Source organism: Myxocyprinus asiaticus, chromosome 37 (assembly GCF_019703515.2).
Source record: "Myxocyprinus asiaticus isolate MX2 ecotype Aquarium Trade chromosome 37, UBuf_Myxa_2, whole genome shotgun sequence".
NCBI lineage: Eukaryota > Metazoa > Chordata > Actinopteri > Cypriniformes > Catostomidae > Myxocyprinus > Myxocyprinus asiaticus.
The window spans coordinates 39,582,797-39,597,509 of record NC_059380.1 but is presented as its reverse complement, the minus strand read 5'-3'; the positions used below and the strand labels follow the sequence as shown (position 1 = coordinate 39,597,509).

The following is a 14,713-nucleotide window of genomic DNA, read 5'->3' as shown; positions in this document are numbered from 1 at the left end:
GCACGTCCCTTTCAATAGCAGATTTAAGGGATTCTGTGTCTCCAGAAGATAACAGGTTGGTCGTTCAGCTCGGAACGCTTCATTTGGACACTGAATTACCAGCAGATCCACGGACCCCATGGTGCGCTCCGGCGATTCACATGTAAAACGTTCAGACTCAGGGTTAATTAGTGACGTTTCAGGGACCCTGAGTCTGGAGTTATAAAGCAAGACATCAGCTTTCAAATCAAACCATTGAAGGTGCACCCAGAAGAGAAGAAACTTGGCACAGCTCTCCAAATGGCCTCTCTCGCAGTCAGCGCGCACCAGAACAGCCCGATGGCGCGGCAGTCCGTGTTCACCATCGACAGCATCCTGGGACTGGACAGACCTGATCAGAGAACCGTCCTTTTAGCACCTTACCGACCGTGGACAGGTAATAACACCCATATGGCACACACACTTATATATATATATATGTGTGTGTGTGTGTGTGTGTGTGTGTGTGTGTGTGTGTGTGTATGTGTATGTGTATGTGTGTGTGTGTGTGTGTATGTGTATGTGTGTATGTGTGTGTGTGTGTGTGTGTTTTGATGTATTTTAATACATTTTAATATGCTGAAATGGCCCATATCTGGTAAAGTAAAATCAGGAATATTTTAGTAATTTAGGCTATTTTCCCAATGTATTTTGTGCCCTTTTTGCATTGTTTTAAAATACAAATATTGTGCAAATATTTGTACATGCTGTCTATGAATGACAATACAGTGATAAGTAGCCGTTTAAAAGCAAAAATGAAACTTCTGGGAATATCTTGCGAGCAATGACTTGGTAAATCAGTTTACTGATCCAGTTTACCCAGTGTAGTCTGGCACATCCTCAAGCTAGCCCATCTAAATGAAATGATTTGCTTACAGGAATCGACTTCCCAATGCCAGTGCATTTTTTTAACATGCCAAAATGGCACAAAAAAGGAAAATATTTTAGGATATTGCTAATATATTTATAAATGTCTTTTGAATATAGTTCTATTGTAGTCATTTATTTTCCTGATTTTTTTTTTTTTTTTTTTGTACAAATATTGTACAAATATATTTATAGGCTGTTTATGATTGACAATGCAGTGATAAACAGCCATTTTACAACCAAAATGAGACTGTTAATTATGTTTTGCCAGTGATGACTTGGTGAATCGGTTGGTTCATTGGAACGATAATTGGAATGTGCAAGAACTGACATGGTTAATGTGTGATGGATGAACAACACACACTCATGGCGAAATCGTCAGGATTTGTACGACTTTCTAAGTTTTGCTAATTCGTATGATATCATGCGACTGCACTGGTTTGAATTCCTACAGCCAATGACGTCACTGGACATCATTTCCATCTAATACACAACAGTCACTTGCTTCTGTCACACACAACAGGTATCATGTTTACACACTCTACTGATCGGTTATGTTTAGATAAGAGGTTTGTGTAAGGGCATGATATTAATAAGTATGTCCTTAACGCCTAGTGCGTGGAACTCACGCTTACTTCCGCATTATACATCCGGGAATCTGCACGTGATGAAGTCGTATGAGTTTATGCAAACAACATCCTTTGAGACCATATAGCCAACTCGTAAATTATGTACGACTTTACATGAGATCGGGTGTGTGGGTTCCATTTCTGTAGCCTAGATTTCAAAATAATTATAATTATAATAAATATCGTACACATTTCTTTCGTTTATTGACGCTGATTGGAAATACAGTGATAAACAGCACTTTTCAGCTAAATGTATTGGTTTGCTGAAACGGTTCATTTGAACGACCTATTCGAACAAATCTGTTCGCTCAAATGATTCGGACAAGCGCTCATGAACTGAGAGAGTTTATTAGCTAACTGACTGTCTCTTATCTCAGACTTGAAGCCAACATGCCAGAGTCGTCACATTGGTGCAGACAGTGATGGTTCGGTGGACGTGAGGGTGAATGAAGATAAACTACACAGTAAAACACCAGTGGACTCGTACAGAAGAACACTGAACTGGTACATCGGGCGCAGGCCGCGCACTGCTTTCTCCAGTGTGCAGGTGAAGACCTGAGAAATAGTGTGGTCCTCTCTATGAACTAGGCCTACATGTGGTTTGTTAACAGAAACATATTCATCATCAACACATAATGATGGATGAATTATGAGTGGTACTTTTTCCAAAAGCAGGGTTTAAGTTTAAATGTCAAAATTCAACATGCTGCAGTACATTTCTGAAATGCTATATCTGCAAGCTAAACAAAATTGAAATCACATAATTAATCTGATCAAATTTAATTTAAACTGTTCTGAAAATCAAATCCCATCACCTACTAAAGTATGATAGGCTATATGGCAATAAATGTAAAAAAAAAAACAAAAAAAAACAACAACATATTTAATATTTATATGGTTTTCACAGATTAAAAAAGCCACATACTTCATTCAAAAATATATCTATATTTATATTTTCAGAGGAAATATTCTCAGTATTTATGCATTTCAGTTTCATTGCATAATTCCATCAAATTGAATTGTGTAATCTTTAACAAAATACATTTATAAAACTTAATTGGGTTAGGGTTAGCTTTGGTTTTGTATAGCTAGAGTAATTCAATTTTGTTAATGATTACACAATTCAAATTTAATGGAATTTGTTGTGAAATTAAAATGCGTAAATCTTAAAAATAGGTAAGAGTGTTGTACATATGCAATATTTCAAAATATTAAAATCACCATTTTAACATACTGAATTTTCCTGAAGAGTGGAATTTAAACAATGGTATACATATATGCCCAAATATATGACCTATACATTTATGTTTATATTCCTAAATGGCCATAAATCTCATTTTTGCACAACATATTTTATTTGTCATACTTGCGGTTGCAGCATTACATAAAGCAGCAATAGTTATGAAATGTTATTTTTGCATTCTGTTATTTCTGAAATCACAAAATTTAAAGTTAAAGTTTCAGATACTATTTTTCATAAATATTCCATAATCTGAAGACACACTGCATTTAAAAGGAAACTGTGTTTTCTCCATGTAGTTTTGATGTTTTTTTCTAATGTTTTCCAGATCAAGATCTTAGAGAGTGTGTTTCAAGTGAACTCCTACCCGGGTATCGATATACGTGAAGAACTTGCCAAGAAACTACACCTTGATGAAGACAGAATTCAAGTAAAGAATGATCTATTATTAATGAATTCTGCAGTATATCAAATAATCAACATATGTTAATTTGCTTTGATTTTTTACATGGTTGTTCGGTAAAGGGCTGTTCTTTTAGTATAACGTTAATTTATTGTTTTTTGGATAAGTACTGTCACTTTAAGAATACCGGTTAAGATCCATAATCCAAAACTTAAGAGAGTTCAAACAGTGAATGATATATTATAATGTATCATTGGTCTTTCTGTCCATTCAGTTTGGATGGGTGAATGATGTTTTTTGTGTCTGTCTTTAGATTTGGTTCCAGAACAGGAGAGCAAAGCTGAAGCGCTCACACAGAGAATCCCAATTTCTGATGGTGAAAAATGTCATCAGTGATTTACAAATCAGCAGAGACAAACACTGATTGTAAAATCACATTTACTGTCATTATTTTTCTGTTGTGATGTTGTAAATATATTCTATTTGAACTCCCCCCCTCCCCCCATTTAGTATTGATTGGCACACAAAAGAGAGTTTCTCTCCAGTGACTTGCATTTGAATCAGAATTTCCAATTGCAACATTTTAAAACTTTATTCACAGTTTCTAATCACATCTTTCACGTCTTCATTTTGAAGGATACCTCATATGAACTATAACATGATGACTTCAATTTCAAATGTGTAAATATATATTTGTAATTTTTTTAATGTGATTATAAAATTATAATTATATTATAGTTTATTATAATGAATATAATTTTAAATTAATTATACATCAAGTATTTATAAAAATGGCTATTAATTATTAAATAAATTATAAAATCATTAATTATATTTGATATATTATTATAATGATATTATTATATATAGTTAAAATTATTACAATTGTATATATTTGTTACATATTTAATTTTATACATTACATTGTAAAAGACATATATTTTAAAGATAATATATAGGATATACATTTTTTAGGTGGGTTATTCTTTATTTGCTTGATTGTTTTTCATACAGTTGAACACTGGGTGATGCTACAGCGTGAAACAGTTTGTGTGCACTGCCTGTGTAAGACAAAGCAAACTCATTTTGCTCAGAAATTATGACCATTTTACAAATGTTGACATTTTAAGAATTTTTTTTTTTTAGATGAATCTTTAATAAAACAAAAACAAACTAATACTCAGCAACTTGCAGTTAAAAAACATACATAAAATGACTTCATGATGACGTAATGATAGTAACTGGATTTTGATATGCTTATATATTATATTCATATGCATAACAATGTCATACATAATATTATTGACATATTGGTAATAATATCTCAAACTTAAATTAGCATTTTAGGCCTATTTGTTTTAGAATACTTTTATGAAGGCCCTGATATATGAATGCATAATAGAAGCTGTGTTTGGAGCTCTGCTGATGTAGTCATCTTATTTAAAATCTGCAAACAAAAGCAGTTTCTTTTCATGTAAGTGTCAATAGTAACAGTATAGCTGAGCTGAAAGTAGATCTAGCTGTATATGGGCAGACAGCGGGCTCAAATGCACCAGATTCATTTTGCCTCTGGTTTTGTGTCTTTGATCTGAAACAGGATAGTTGAATTTTGGCTGTTGTCCATGTAGATGAACCAAATTTTCTTTCTTTTCTTTTCTTTTTTTTTTTCTTTTTTTTGGACACATAGCCAGCAATATCATCTGGACTGTATAAAACCTCATATTTTCCAGGTGATGTATATTTGAAAAGAATGAAGTAACATGTAACAACAGTGAAGTATGGAATTTATTTGATTTAAAGATTTATAAGATTTAAAGGATTCTAACGGATAAACAATGTGTGTAAGTGTTAATAAATTGCATTGTACTATCTCAAGCTTAATGAATCAATTTGAATATATATTGGGGCATAATTATGCCTTTGGAAGGGTAAAAGGGTTGACAGATTTACAGTTTAATTTGACATTACTACCTTATGTTCAAGCTTGTGAACATACCACAGACCGGGAGCACCACAAGTGTGACTTTTTGCCATTTTGTACAAAATAAAAGCATTTCAAAGCAAACTTCCTGGTTAAACATTAAAGCACACTAGTGTGCTAAATAGTACAGAATGTTTTCATATTTTATTTAACATTGCCGAAATTATCCACAAATAATTCATTTTTCCTTCAAAGATGGAGGTGCATGAGCTCAGGTCAGTGAGGCCTACAATCAATAAGCTCCAAAAAGAAATACAAAACCTGTGCTAATTGAAAGAAAACAAGTTGACAAAAAGATCTAATCCAATATTTAGAGATAAAATAGCATAATGAGTGATTTTGGAGCAATTTTTAGCAGGCCGGTAATTGTTTTTTTTTTCTCCCCTTTTTTTCTCCCAATTAGGAATGCCCAATTCCCAATGTGCTTTTTAAGTCCTCGTGGTCATGTAGTGATTCGCCTCAATCCGGGTGGTGGAGAACGAATCCCAGTTGAATCCTGGTAAAAAATTTCAACACATGCAGCACAAGGGTTAAATCAATGTAACAAGATGGCTCAAATCAAGTAGACTAATATCACATTTGCTATTTATGTTGTTGTTTCTACTTAATAATCTTAAGTGAATGGACTCAAAATAAGGTCATACAATAACAGAGCATTAATAATGAAGATTAATGCTGATTCTATAGGTCACTCATTAAATACATTTCTCCACAGAAACACCCGTACATTCATTGAAAAATCATATTGTGTTAACAGGGTCCAACTTGACTTGATCACCCTAACGGTGAAATCACACGAAACAACTGTAAGCAACAAAACAAGATAAATAAAACTACAAAAGAGCAAAAACCTTTATGAATTCTTAATAACAATAATTTAAATGCCTCATAAGTTCCCTTTGACCAAGGAAACATCATTGAATAATTCAATCGCAAGGCATTGTGGGTATTCCCCATAGCCTCAATTATGTACTCAATAGTTTGAGTTAATAACACTTAAAATCGTAAGTCTATGGATTTTTAAGACAAATAAGTTCAAGGAACTTAGATATTTGAGTTTGAGCCCAAAACTTGACATCTAGTAAATTTTAATTAAGACAACATATTGCAATTGCAATATTTGATCCCAGTCCCATTAAAGCATCAAATCATGAATTCAATGATATTATGCTTTCATTCTCGAGGCCTGGCTTCAATTTATTTATTTTTTTTACAGCAGATGGTGCCATTTTTCTCATGTTTAGCCTATGGAGCAAATACATGCTTTTTCCCTATTTTCTGTTTGCTGTATTATAGAGCACTTCAGGACAACTGAATAAAAGATGCAGCTAGTGTGTCTTGTTGGTATGGATGTCAGAGTGTGTTTTGTATGTATGTATTGAGAAATTCGTGTGAATGTGTATGTGTGTATAAAAAACAACACTGGCATTAAGTAAACAAACTGTCATTTAAAGGGTTAAAATCCTGAAAATGAATGAATATTTGGTAGCTACGATCAGCACTGATGTTGGTTAAAAAAGTCAGTGAAAGTGGAAAATAAGATTAATATATAATATTTTTATGGCAGTTTTTTGACGTGGACATTTTTGTCCTCTAAGGTCCTGAGTGTGAGTTTTTTTTTTTTTTTTTTTTTTTATCTGACACTGCACAAAAAATGATAATGCATCAAAATCAATGTTGTTGCTGATCATTGACATATCCTAGACTGTGATAATCACCCCAACCCCCCCACCCAAAAAAAATTCCCCTTAGCATTTCGAATATGGAAAATAATTCATTTTTTTGTTTGTTTATTTATTTATTTATTTATTTTATATAAAAAACAACAACACTGGCATTATATGAACAAACTGGCATTTAAAGGGTTAAAATCCTGAAAATGAATGAATATTTGGTAGTTGTGATCAGGACTGATGTTGGTTAAAGAATCTAAGTCAGTGAAAGTAGAAATAATATTAATATATAATAATATTATGACAGTTTTTTGACGCGGACATTTTTGTCCTCCAAGGACCTCTGAGTAACTTTTTTAAAATGACGCACAAGGGTTAAAATGCAAACTATATATTTATTAGATAATAACTAAATATGCAACTCAATATACCGTTCTACTTCTGACTGAAATGTTCAGTGTCGCAAACGCATTAAAAAAGTAGGCAGTGTGCACAACGTGTACCACCTAGTATGCAGTACGCTAGTGCGCCACAGAGCTCCACCTCGCGGGGCTCGTGAACTCTCGGCGCTCTTCACTCGAGCTCACTTCCATCAGAGGAGCTTCATGGACGGGAGAGAATGGCTGGTTCACTACGACTCTTTCACTTTCTCACGGCTTTATCCGTGTTTCTGTGCTTCAACGCGGCGGTGAATGGAGGCAAGAGAGGAAACTCGGATAAATGCAACTACAAGGTAAAGTTTGATCTGAAATCTGTCACACAGATGCCAACCGAGAGAACAAGTTTAAACACGTCACCCTAGAAGTCCCTTTAACACTTCTTACTGTTATTGTTGCGTTTGTGTTGTTTGTTCTCGTGTGTCCAAAACAAACGCTCTTGTATCATGCATGTGTTTTGAAGTTGCACAGATCCATCAACCTTTAATTTAGATGGACAAGTCCTTGATTTTTAAGCGTGTTTTATGGTTTCTAGTGTTCTTCACTCTATTGTTTAATGGGGAAGTCTTGTGCAAACAGTATTCACCGGGTCAGCAGCGTTGTGATTTGGGGAAATGACCTTTAAAAAGGTCAGACGTGTGAAGAGTTACTCAGTAGACTCTTTTGTTGACGTATTATTGGAGATTTGCTGAAGCTTTTGTGGTGGGACTTGAATGGTGGCTAACTGGTAATCATTGTGAGAATTGATAGAAAAAAAAAAAAACAGCCTTTACAGATTTTCCTGAAGCGTGCAATACATAGAATTGTATTGTTATTGTACATTGAAGTTTTTTTTGCATGATTTAAAGTGTAGTGAATTTTACATGCAGGCAAATACATTCAAATAAATAGAAACGATGTGTAATATGCAATATATGTACTAAACTATAACCTGAAGCTTGAGGAATGAAAGCCATCTAAACGGTTGAATCTTTTTGTGATTTAAAAACAACAACAAAAAGAACTGAGGACATTAATAAAGCTTGCTGTCCCGAAATGCTGAACTGTTTTCCATGGGCAGTTGTCAGTAGTGTAGTTATTTGCATGTAGTTTTTATGTCAAGGAAGGGCTTTTATGAATATTCGCTGGGGTTCACAGAGATACAAATCTAGGATTCAAAATATATCATTTATGTTTTAGGATTTTGAAGGGAAAAAAAGAACATTATGATGTAAAATGAAAAAGAAATATTTAAGATATTTCTAGGTCACTAATCAAATCAAACTCATTTATACAGATGAGGAAAATGCAAAATATTCACAAGTTGACGCAGATTTTTGAACACCTGTGTATGAATTCAAAATGAACACACACAAAAAAAGAAAAATAGATATACTTTTTTGCTACTTGTTCAATTTACTTTATTAATCAGTTTATTACTTTCAAAGCGTTCTTTCCATTTACATATGTAAAACGTGAGTTTACTTAATTCATTTGAGTTGGGACTACATGAATACTTTTTTGTGGTGTTAATGTAGCAATGATTTTAACTGGGCAGGGGATTTTTATTCCCCAGCCTGCTTGTTTTTATTTAATTTTTTGGGGATTTTCTCCCCAATTTGGAATGCCCAGTTCCCAATGTGCTCTAAGTCCTCGTGATGGCGTAGTGACTCGCCTCAATCCGGGTGGCGGAGGACGAATCTCAGCTGCCTCCGCGTCTGAGACCGTCAACCCGCGCATCTTATCACGTGGCTTGTTGAGTGCCTTACCACGGAGACGTAACGCGTGTGGAGGCTTCACGCTATTCTCCGCGGCATCCACGCACAACTCGCCACGTGCCCCACTGAGAGCGAGAACCACATTGTAGCAACCATGAGGAGGTTACCCCATGTGACTCTACCCTCCCTAGCAACCGGGCCAATTTGGTTGCTTAGGAGACCTGGCTGGAGTCACTCAGCACACCCTGGATTCGAACTCACGACTCCAGGGGTGATAGTCAGTGTCTTTAACCCAGCCTGCTTTGTTGAGATTTAGAAAAGTTTCTGTTATGTTGGAGTTTTAGCGGTTACCATTATGGTGAAAGTGCATCTTGAGTTTAAGATGAGGACAGGTACATCTGGCACATGCTTTCATTTTTAAATAATTGCTGTGCTAACCAAAGCATTGATACCAAGCTGTATTCTGAAGTGCATCCCACCAACATGTATTTAACATACTAATAGGCATTATCACTAGCCAGTATATAGGCCTAATGAAATAAAATAAATTAATTTACTTTGAGTTTACTTAGACATGTCTAATTTTGTTATGTTTACCCAATTCAGTTAGGTTCCCTCTACAGGATATATTTGAGTTGAGTTTAAAGAGTAATTTTAAGTTTGGAAAACTCATTTGAAACATGTGGAACCACTATCCACGATTGAATCAAGTTAAGCCAAAGAGTTCTTTTTTTGAGTGAAGATTGCATTGTGCTTGGTTTATTATTACTCAACAGTCTTGTTGAGAAAAACACGTTCCCCATTTTAATAGCCTAGCGTGCAATATCTGCAACACTTTCTACCAGTTTTTGCATTCTATGCAAATTGGAATTAAGTGTGTAGTGTTAAAGTATGATAAAAAACACAAAAATGGCCATTATAAAAGACTATCCACACGTCCATGTTGTGTTTGCAGTGTTTGTCGTTTGCTTTTCTTCCTGTTGAGTGATGTCTGGTTGCTGGTGATAGACGGGCTATTGAATGACAGATTGCCCTGTAATCTCATTGTCTTTGGAGGGCCGGAGCTGCTTTGTAGTCGTTTCCCATAGGAAGTCAGGGAGCTATTTGCTCTATTAAAATTCTTTGGCATTTCCTCTGTTAGGAAGCCCAGGTCACCTCCCTCCATGGCACCATCAAACACCCGGCCTGTTGAAAGAAACACTTCAGGTGTAAAGGAGGTAGTGTTCTTGTGAGCTGTGAATTCTGAAACACAGTTTAACTTGTTGCATTTTATAGACAACAGCGCAGCTGGCTTTACTGATAGTATAGTTCACCCAAAAATGAAAATTCTGTTATCATTTACTCACCCTCGTGTTGTTCCGAATCTGCATGATATTCTCTTTTTTGTGTGGAACACAAAAGTAAAAATTTTGACAAATATGCAGGCCACTCTTTTCCATATTATGAAAATGAATGGGTACTGGGGCTGTCATGCTTCAAAACTACATAAAAAGGACCAGAAAAGTGGTTGCTTTGTGTGTGAAACAAGCTGAAAGTTAAATCCCGGATATTCTTCAACTTTTGTGTTCCATGGAAGAATGAAAAGTAACATGGGTTTGGGACGGCATGATGGTGAGTAGCCTAAATAATGAAAATTTCCATTTTATGGTGAATTATATGCATTAAATCATACCTGCCAACACTCCCGATTTTACCAGGTTTCTCCCATTTTTCCACCCCTCCTCCCGCTGTACTCCCAATTTACAATTTCTCCTGATAAACTCACGGTTTTCCGCATCCACACTTTGCTCATGAGAACATATTAGACCTATAGGTAGGGTTGACACCCGTCCCATAAAACTGTGGATTTTTATTTAAAAGCAGAAGGTTCAATATAAATGCTCAATAAGATGTACAAAATTGCACAATCACTGAGTCATAAAGACATGAAGTACAGGTGAATGAAAACATAAATAATAATTAAAATAAATAAGAAAACTTTAAAAATAAATATGATCCAACACATATGTATACATAAATAAGATAAATAATTAAAGAAATCAAAAAAATTATATTTTTGGAAGTCATGGGTCAGGAAAGTTCTCAGCATATAAGAAAGGATAAACACTTTATTATTAATAACTCAAAAGCATTTATTGCTAAAACTGTGAAGGATGTGGTAAGGGACCATGTGAATACATGGTCAATTTCTTGGTATTATTCGTCTTCAATGTAGTATTACTGACCGGTGCGGACACTCCTTATACGCATATTATGCAGTCTGCAATTGTAGCATATAGCCTAAGACTTGCGCTTTTTTGCGTGTTTGACGTAAAAGGAGCCATCAAGTTATGGAATTTATCATTTATAAACAGTATTTGTATATGACTGGAAAAGATATGCCTGCTTAAAGGGGAAAAAAAATGCCCTTGAAAATTAAATCCAGGGGGCAAATTTTGCCCCTTATTGGAAAAGTCCAATTCTGACACTGCTAGATACTGCCCAGGACACTTTAACAATGGCATAGCAACGCCTTGGCAACCGTCAACAACACCTCAGGATAGTGGCGGCGGATTTGGCACAGGAAAGCACCATTTGCATTTTCTTCAGGAAATGTAGTGTTTCATTTTAAGATGCAAAAAAATTTCTGTTTTTTTAAAGCTATGATAGTACATGTTATATCGTGCCATTGTTGAGACTACATAACTTCCTGTCTTTGCATTGTTTCCTATTTGACTGCTGGGTGGCAACCCAACTCAGGTTAAGTCTTGGAAAAACAAAGGTAGATATTTAAATTGGCCTCTGCTCCCTCCGAGCTTTGCTTGGCTCCAGCCGAGGGGGCAGAAAGCTCAATTGGATCTCCGATGGGGATCTGTTGGACTCGGATTAAAGTGGTTGTTCTCTCCGGAACTCCCAGCCCTCTCAGCTCAAAAGCATCCTGCCTATGGCTTTCCAACGAGTTCTCTGAGAAATCCCGCTGCCCAATAATTGTCCAAGTCTTAGAAATGAGCCTGACTTTCCTTTCCTCTCCGAGACTGACTTCATGTTCCATATCTCTGTTAGAGAAATAAAGGACAAGGAGCATTGGAATTCATTACTGGACGGATATTAGCAGCTGTGTAATCGGTTTAGCAAAATTCCCATCCCTTTCCATCTGGTTAAGTTATGTTCTCAGAATGTGTGGGGAATGATGTCAGCCAAACCCTCACAAACATTAGCTAGTATCTCGAAATTGTTTCCAGCAAGAGCAATGGTTTCTGGGGGTGTGACACGGCAAGCGATTAGCATTAGTGGAGGTAAATCTGAGATCCGTTTAAAAAATTTTTTAAAAACATTTTCAGGACAGTTGTGCAATCGAGGGAATCACCGAGATTAAAATTAAACAGTTTAGAACTATGCAAGGCTTACACCCTTACCCTGATGCATGATTGAATGTATGGGTCACCTTCCTCTATTTGTCTGTTCCTATATGTTTTTCTCAAAAAAGCCTTTACACTTTGGTTCCTTGTTCTTGTAACATCTGGTTGGGGTGAATGATGGAGAAGGGGGTGTGTTTGACGCTGCTCACAATGCAGAGAAAGGGGGGAGGGGGGGTGGGTTGGTTCAAGTTATTTCTGTGCCATCTTAAGGGGGCATTGAAAACCATCCAAGCAGCTCGTCACCTTGGAGGCTGCGGTGGGAAAATCACTGGTTGGCTAGTTCTGAATCGAGCCGGTTCGCTGAACCGCTTTGAATTCTGGGACAGAGGTCTTTGAGTAGTGACGCCTCTTTTGACCAGACGAGTGGCCCTGCTGTTCACTCTCAATGGAAGGATGTTGCTGGTAAACTTAGGTATGTTAAAAGTGAATTAAAAGTTGGGCCACTCTGTTCACCTCGGTTGGGTGCCTGTGATTGGTCAGTGATCACTATAAAGAGCTTAGTTAGTTAGAATTGGGTTGGTCTGGCAAAATCAACTGAGAAACTAATTAAAGTTTTGGAGTTTTGTGGCTTGTAGTCCTTGTCTGTTTGCATTTAGGCCATCCATATTCTAGTGTACTCCTAAAAGTTCAAACATTTTTTTTTTTAGCAGAGTAGTGCTCTAAAATACTTTGATAGTGTTTCATACGCTACTATGCTGCAACACTGCTATTGAATCAGTCATGCCAAACATACAGCGTAGCCAGTGTAGTCCGATTCCCGAACGAAGAAGCTGGTTCTTTTAAATATTCAGCGCAAATCATATAGCGGAACCAGTGAAGTCTGATTGCCAAACGAATGACTCACGTGAGCCAGTTTTTTTAATCTACAGCGTGAAACATTTAACACTAACTCCTGAATGACTCTTCTTATCAGCCAGTTTTAAGGAAAACCAAAAGCTTGCCACAAGTCATTCATTTTGTCATGTCCAGTTCCAAATTAACCACAATTGTTGCTGTGTTATGTGTATTTCAGGCTCATGAGATTTCATGGGGTCTTTAAATGCTGAAAATAACCTCCCATAAAAACATAATTATTTTAAGGCAGAACAAAAATAGAACGAATAAAACAAAGAATTTGAACATTTATTTCTGCTGTTTTAGCTCACTTATAAACTCGTTCTATCGCCAATCCTCGGGCGACCCTCAGGGTTGTAACCCGAGTCCTTTTGCATTGTGGAGAGACCCGTCTGTGGTCATACCAGTCCTTCCTCTTTCTCTCTGCTGTCCCACACACTGAAGTCATTACAATCAATTAGCTGCTCTTTGCAACGGTCTAATCAAGCATCTGGTACTGGGGAACTTCCTGTCTGTAGGTTTCAGGCAACAATTTGAGATTATACAGTGTCTTTCCTTTAGAGGGTGAAGTATGTGGCCGCCTCGAGAGCTCTTAGCTGTGGGGTGGATGCATCTTTTATGTACGCAGTTTGTGGGTGTGTAGATTAATACCACAACTTTATATATGTGCTATCACTGATGTTTAAAGAACTTTTAATGAAACTCAGAAGGTCCTGCATTTGCCAAATCCACGCAAGTTTTTTTATTTTTTATTATTAGTTTTTTTTCCTCCCCAATTTGGAATGCCCAATTCCCAATATGCTCTAAGTCCTCGTGGTGGTGCAGTGACTCACCTCAATCTGGGTGGCGGTGGATGAATCTCGGTTGCCTCCGCGTCTGACACCGTCAATCCGTGCATCTTATCACCCACGCAAATCCACACAAGTTGTTGAGAAAAGACCCTGTTTACATCCTTAATACACGTCCCAGGTCTTATTATGCTTAATTCATTACTCAATAATGCACTTTAAAAGTTTGATTTCAGTCGGAGTAAAACAATAGCCCGATTCATCTCTTTGAAATGTCATGTAAATGCCTTAGTCTGAATTAAATTGTTCCAGTAAGATTTTTGCAACGTCGGACTAACAGACCTAATGGGATTGTAGCATGGCTACATCCAGCATACACGTAAATCAGACCGCATTTGGCCTCGGCGTTGTGCATGTGCTTGGAATGACAGGTGACACGCAGTATTTATTATGACACTTCCTCAGCTAACATCCTTGATTCAAATATGTGATTACGCATATACATGAAGAGTACATGGTCCTAAAAATAGGCGTCATTTTCTTATTTGCTATCTCATTTTGGAGCAAAATATGACCAAGACAAAATTCCCGAATGCTTTATGAATTGTGTTGGGACACATTTCGGAACGTAACGACTTGTGTAGCTAGAAACGATTTTGCGTAGAGTATGTTTTAGGGCTCATCTCTGGTGAGTTTCAAGAGTAGGTTCGTTAAGAGGGGCCCTCTACCTTCAGGCTGAAAGGTTAGT

The 14,713-nt window shown here is 36.4% G+C and overlaps 2 protein-coding genes across 3 annotated transcripts in view; both read left to right on the top strand.

Moving 5' to 3' along the window:
* The first annotated feature begins 118 nt into the window (after window positions 1-118).
* On the top strand, window positions 119-3,581 carry LOC127428036 (homeobox expressed in ES cells 1-like). Its single transcript, XM_051676058.1, has 5 exons — window positions 119-142; window positions 241-415; window positions 1,892-2,061; window positions 3,083-3,184; window positions 3,471-3,581. Exons 1-5 carry the CDS (start codon window positions 119-121, stop codon window positions 3,579-3,581), a joined length of 582 nt encoding a protein of 193 aa, XP_051532018.1.
* A 3,816-nt stretch (window positions 3,582-7,397) lies between these two features.
* Window positions 7,398-14,713, top strand: part of LOC127427862 (interleukin-17 receptor D-like) — a 54,377-nt gene continuing 47,061 nt past the window's right edge. For both annotated transcript variants that reach the window (XM_051675727.1, XM_051675726.1), the window contains exon 1: window positions 7,398-7,544. In XM_051675727.1, the coding sequence (XP_051531687.1) occupies window positions 7,431-7,544 (114 nt within the window). In that variant the 5' untranslated portion in view covers window positions 7,398-7,430. The remainder of the gene's footprint in view (window positions 7,545-14,713) is intronic.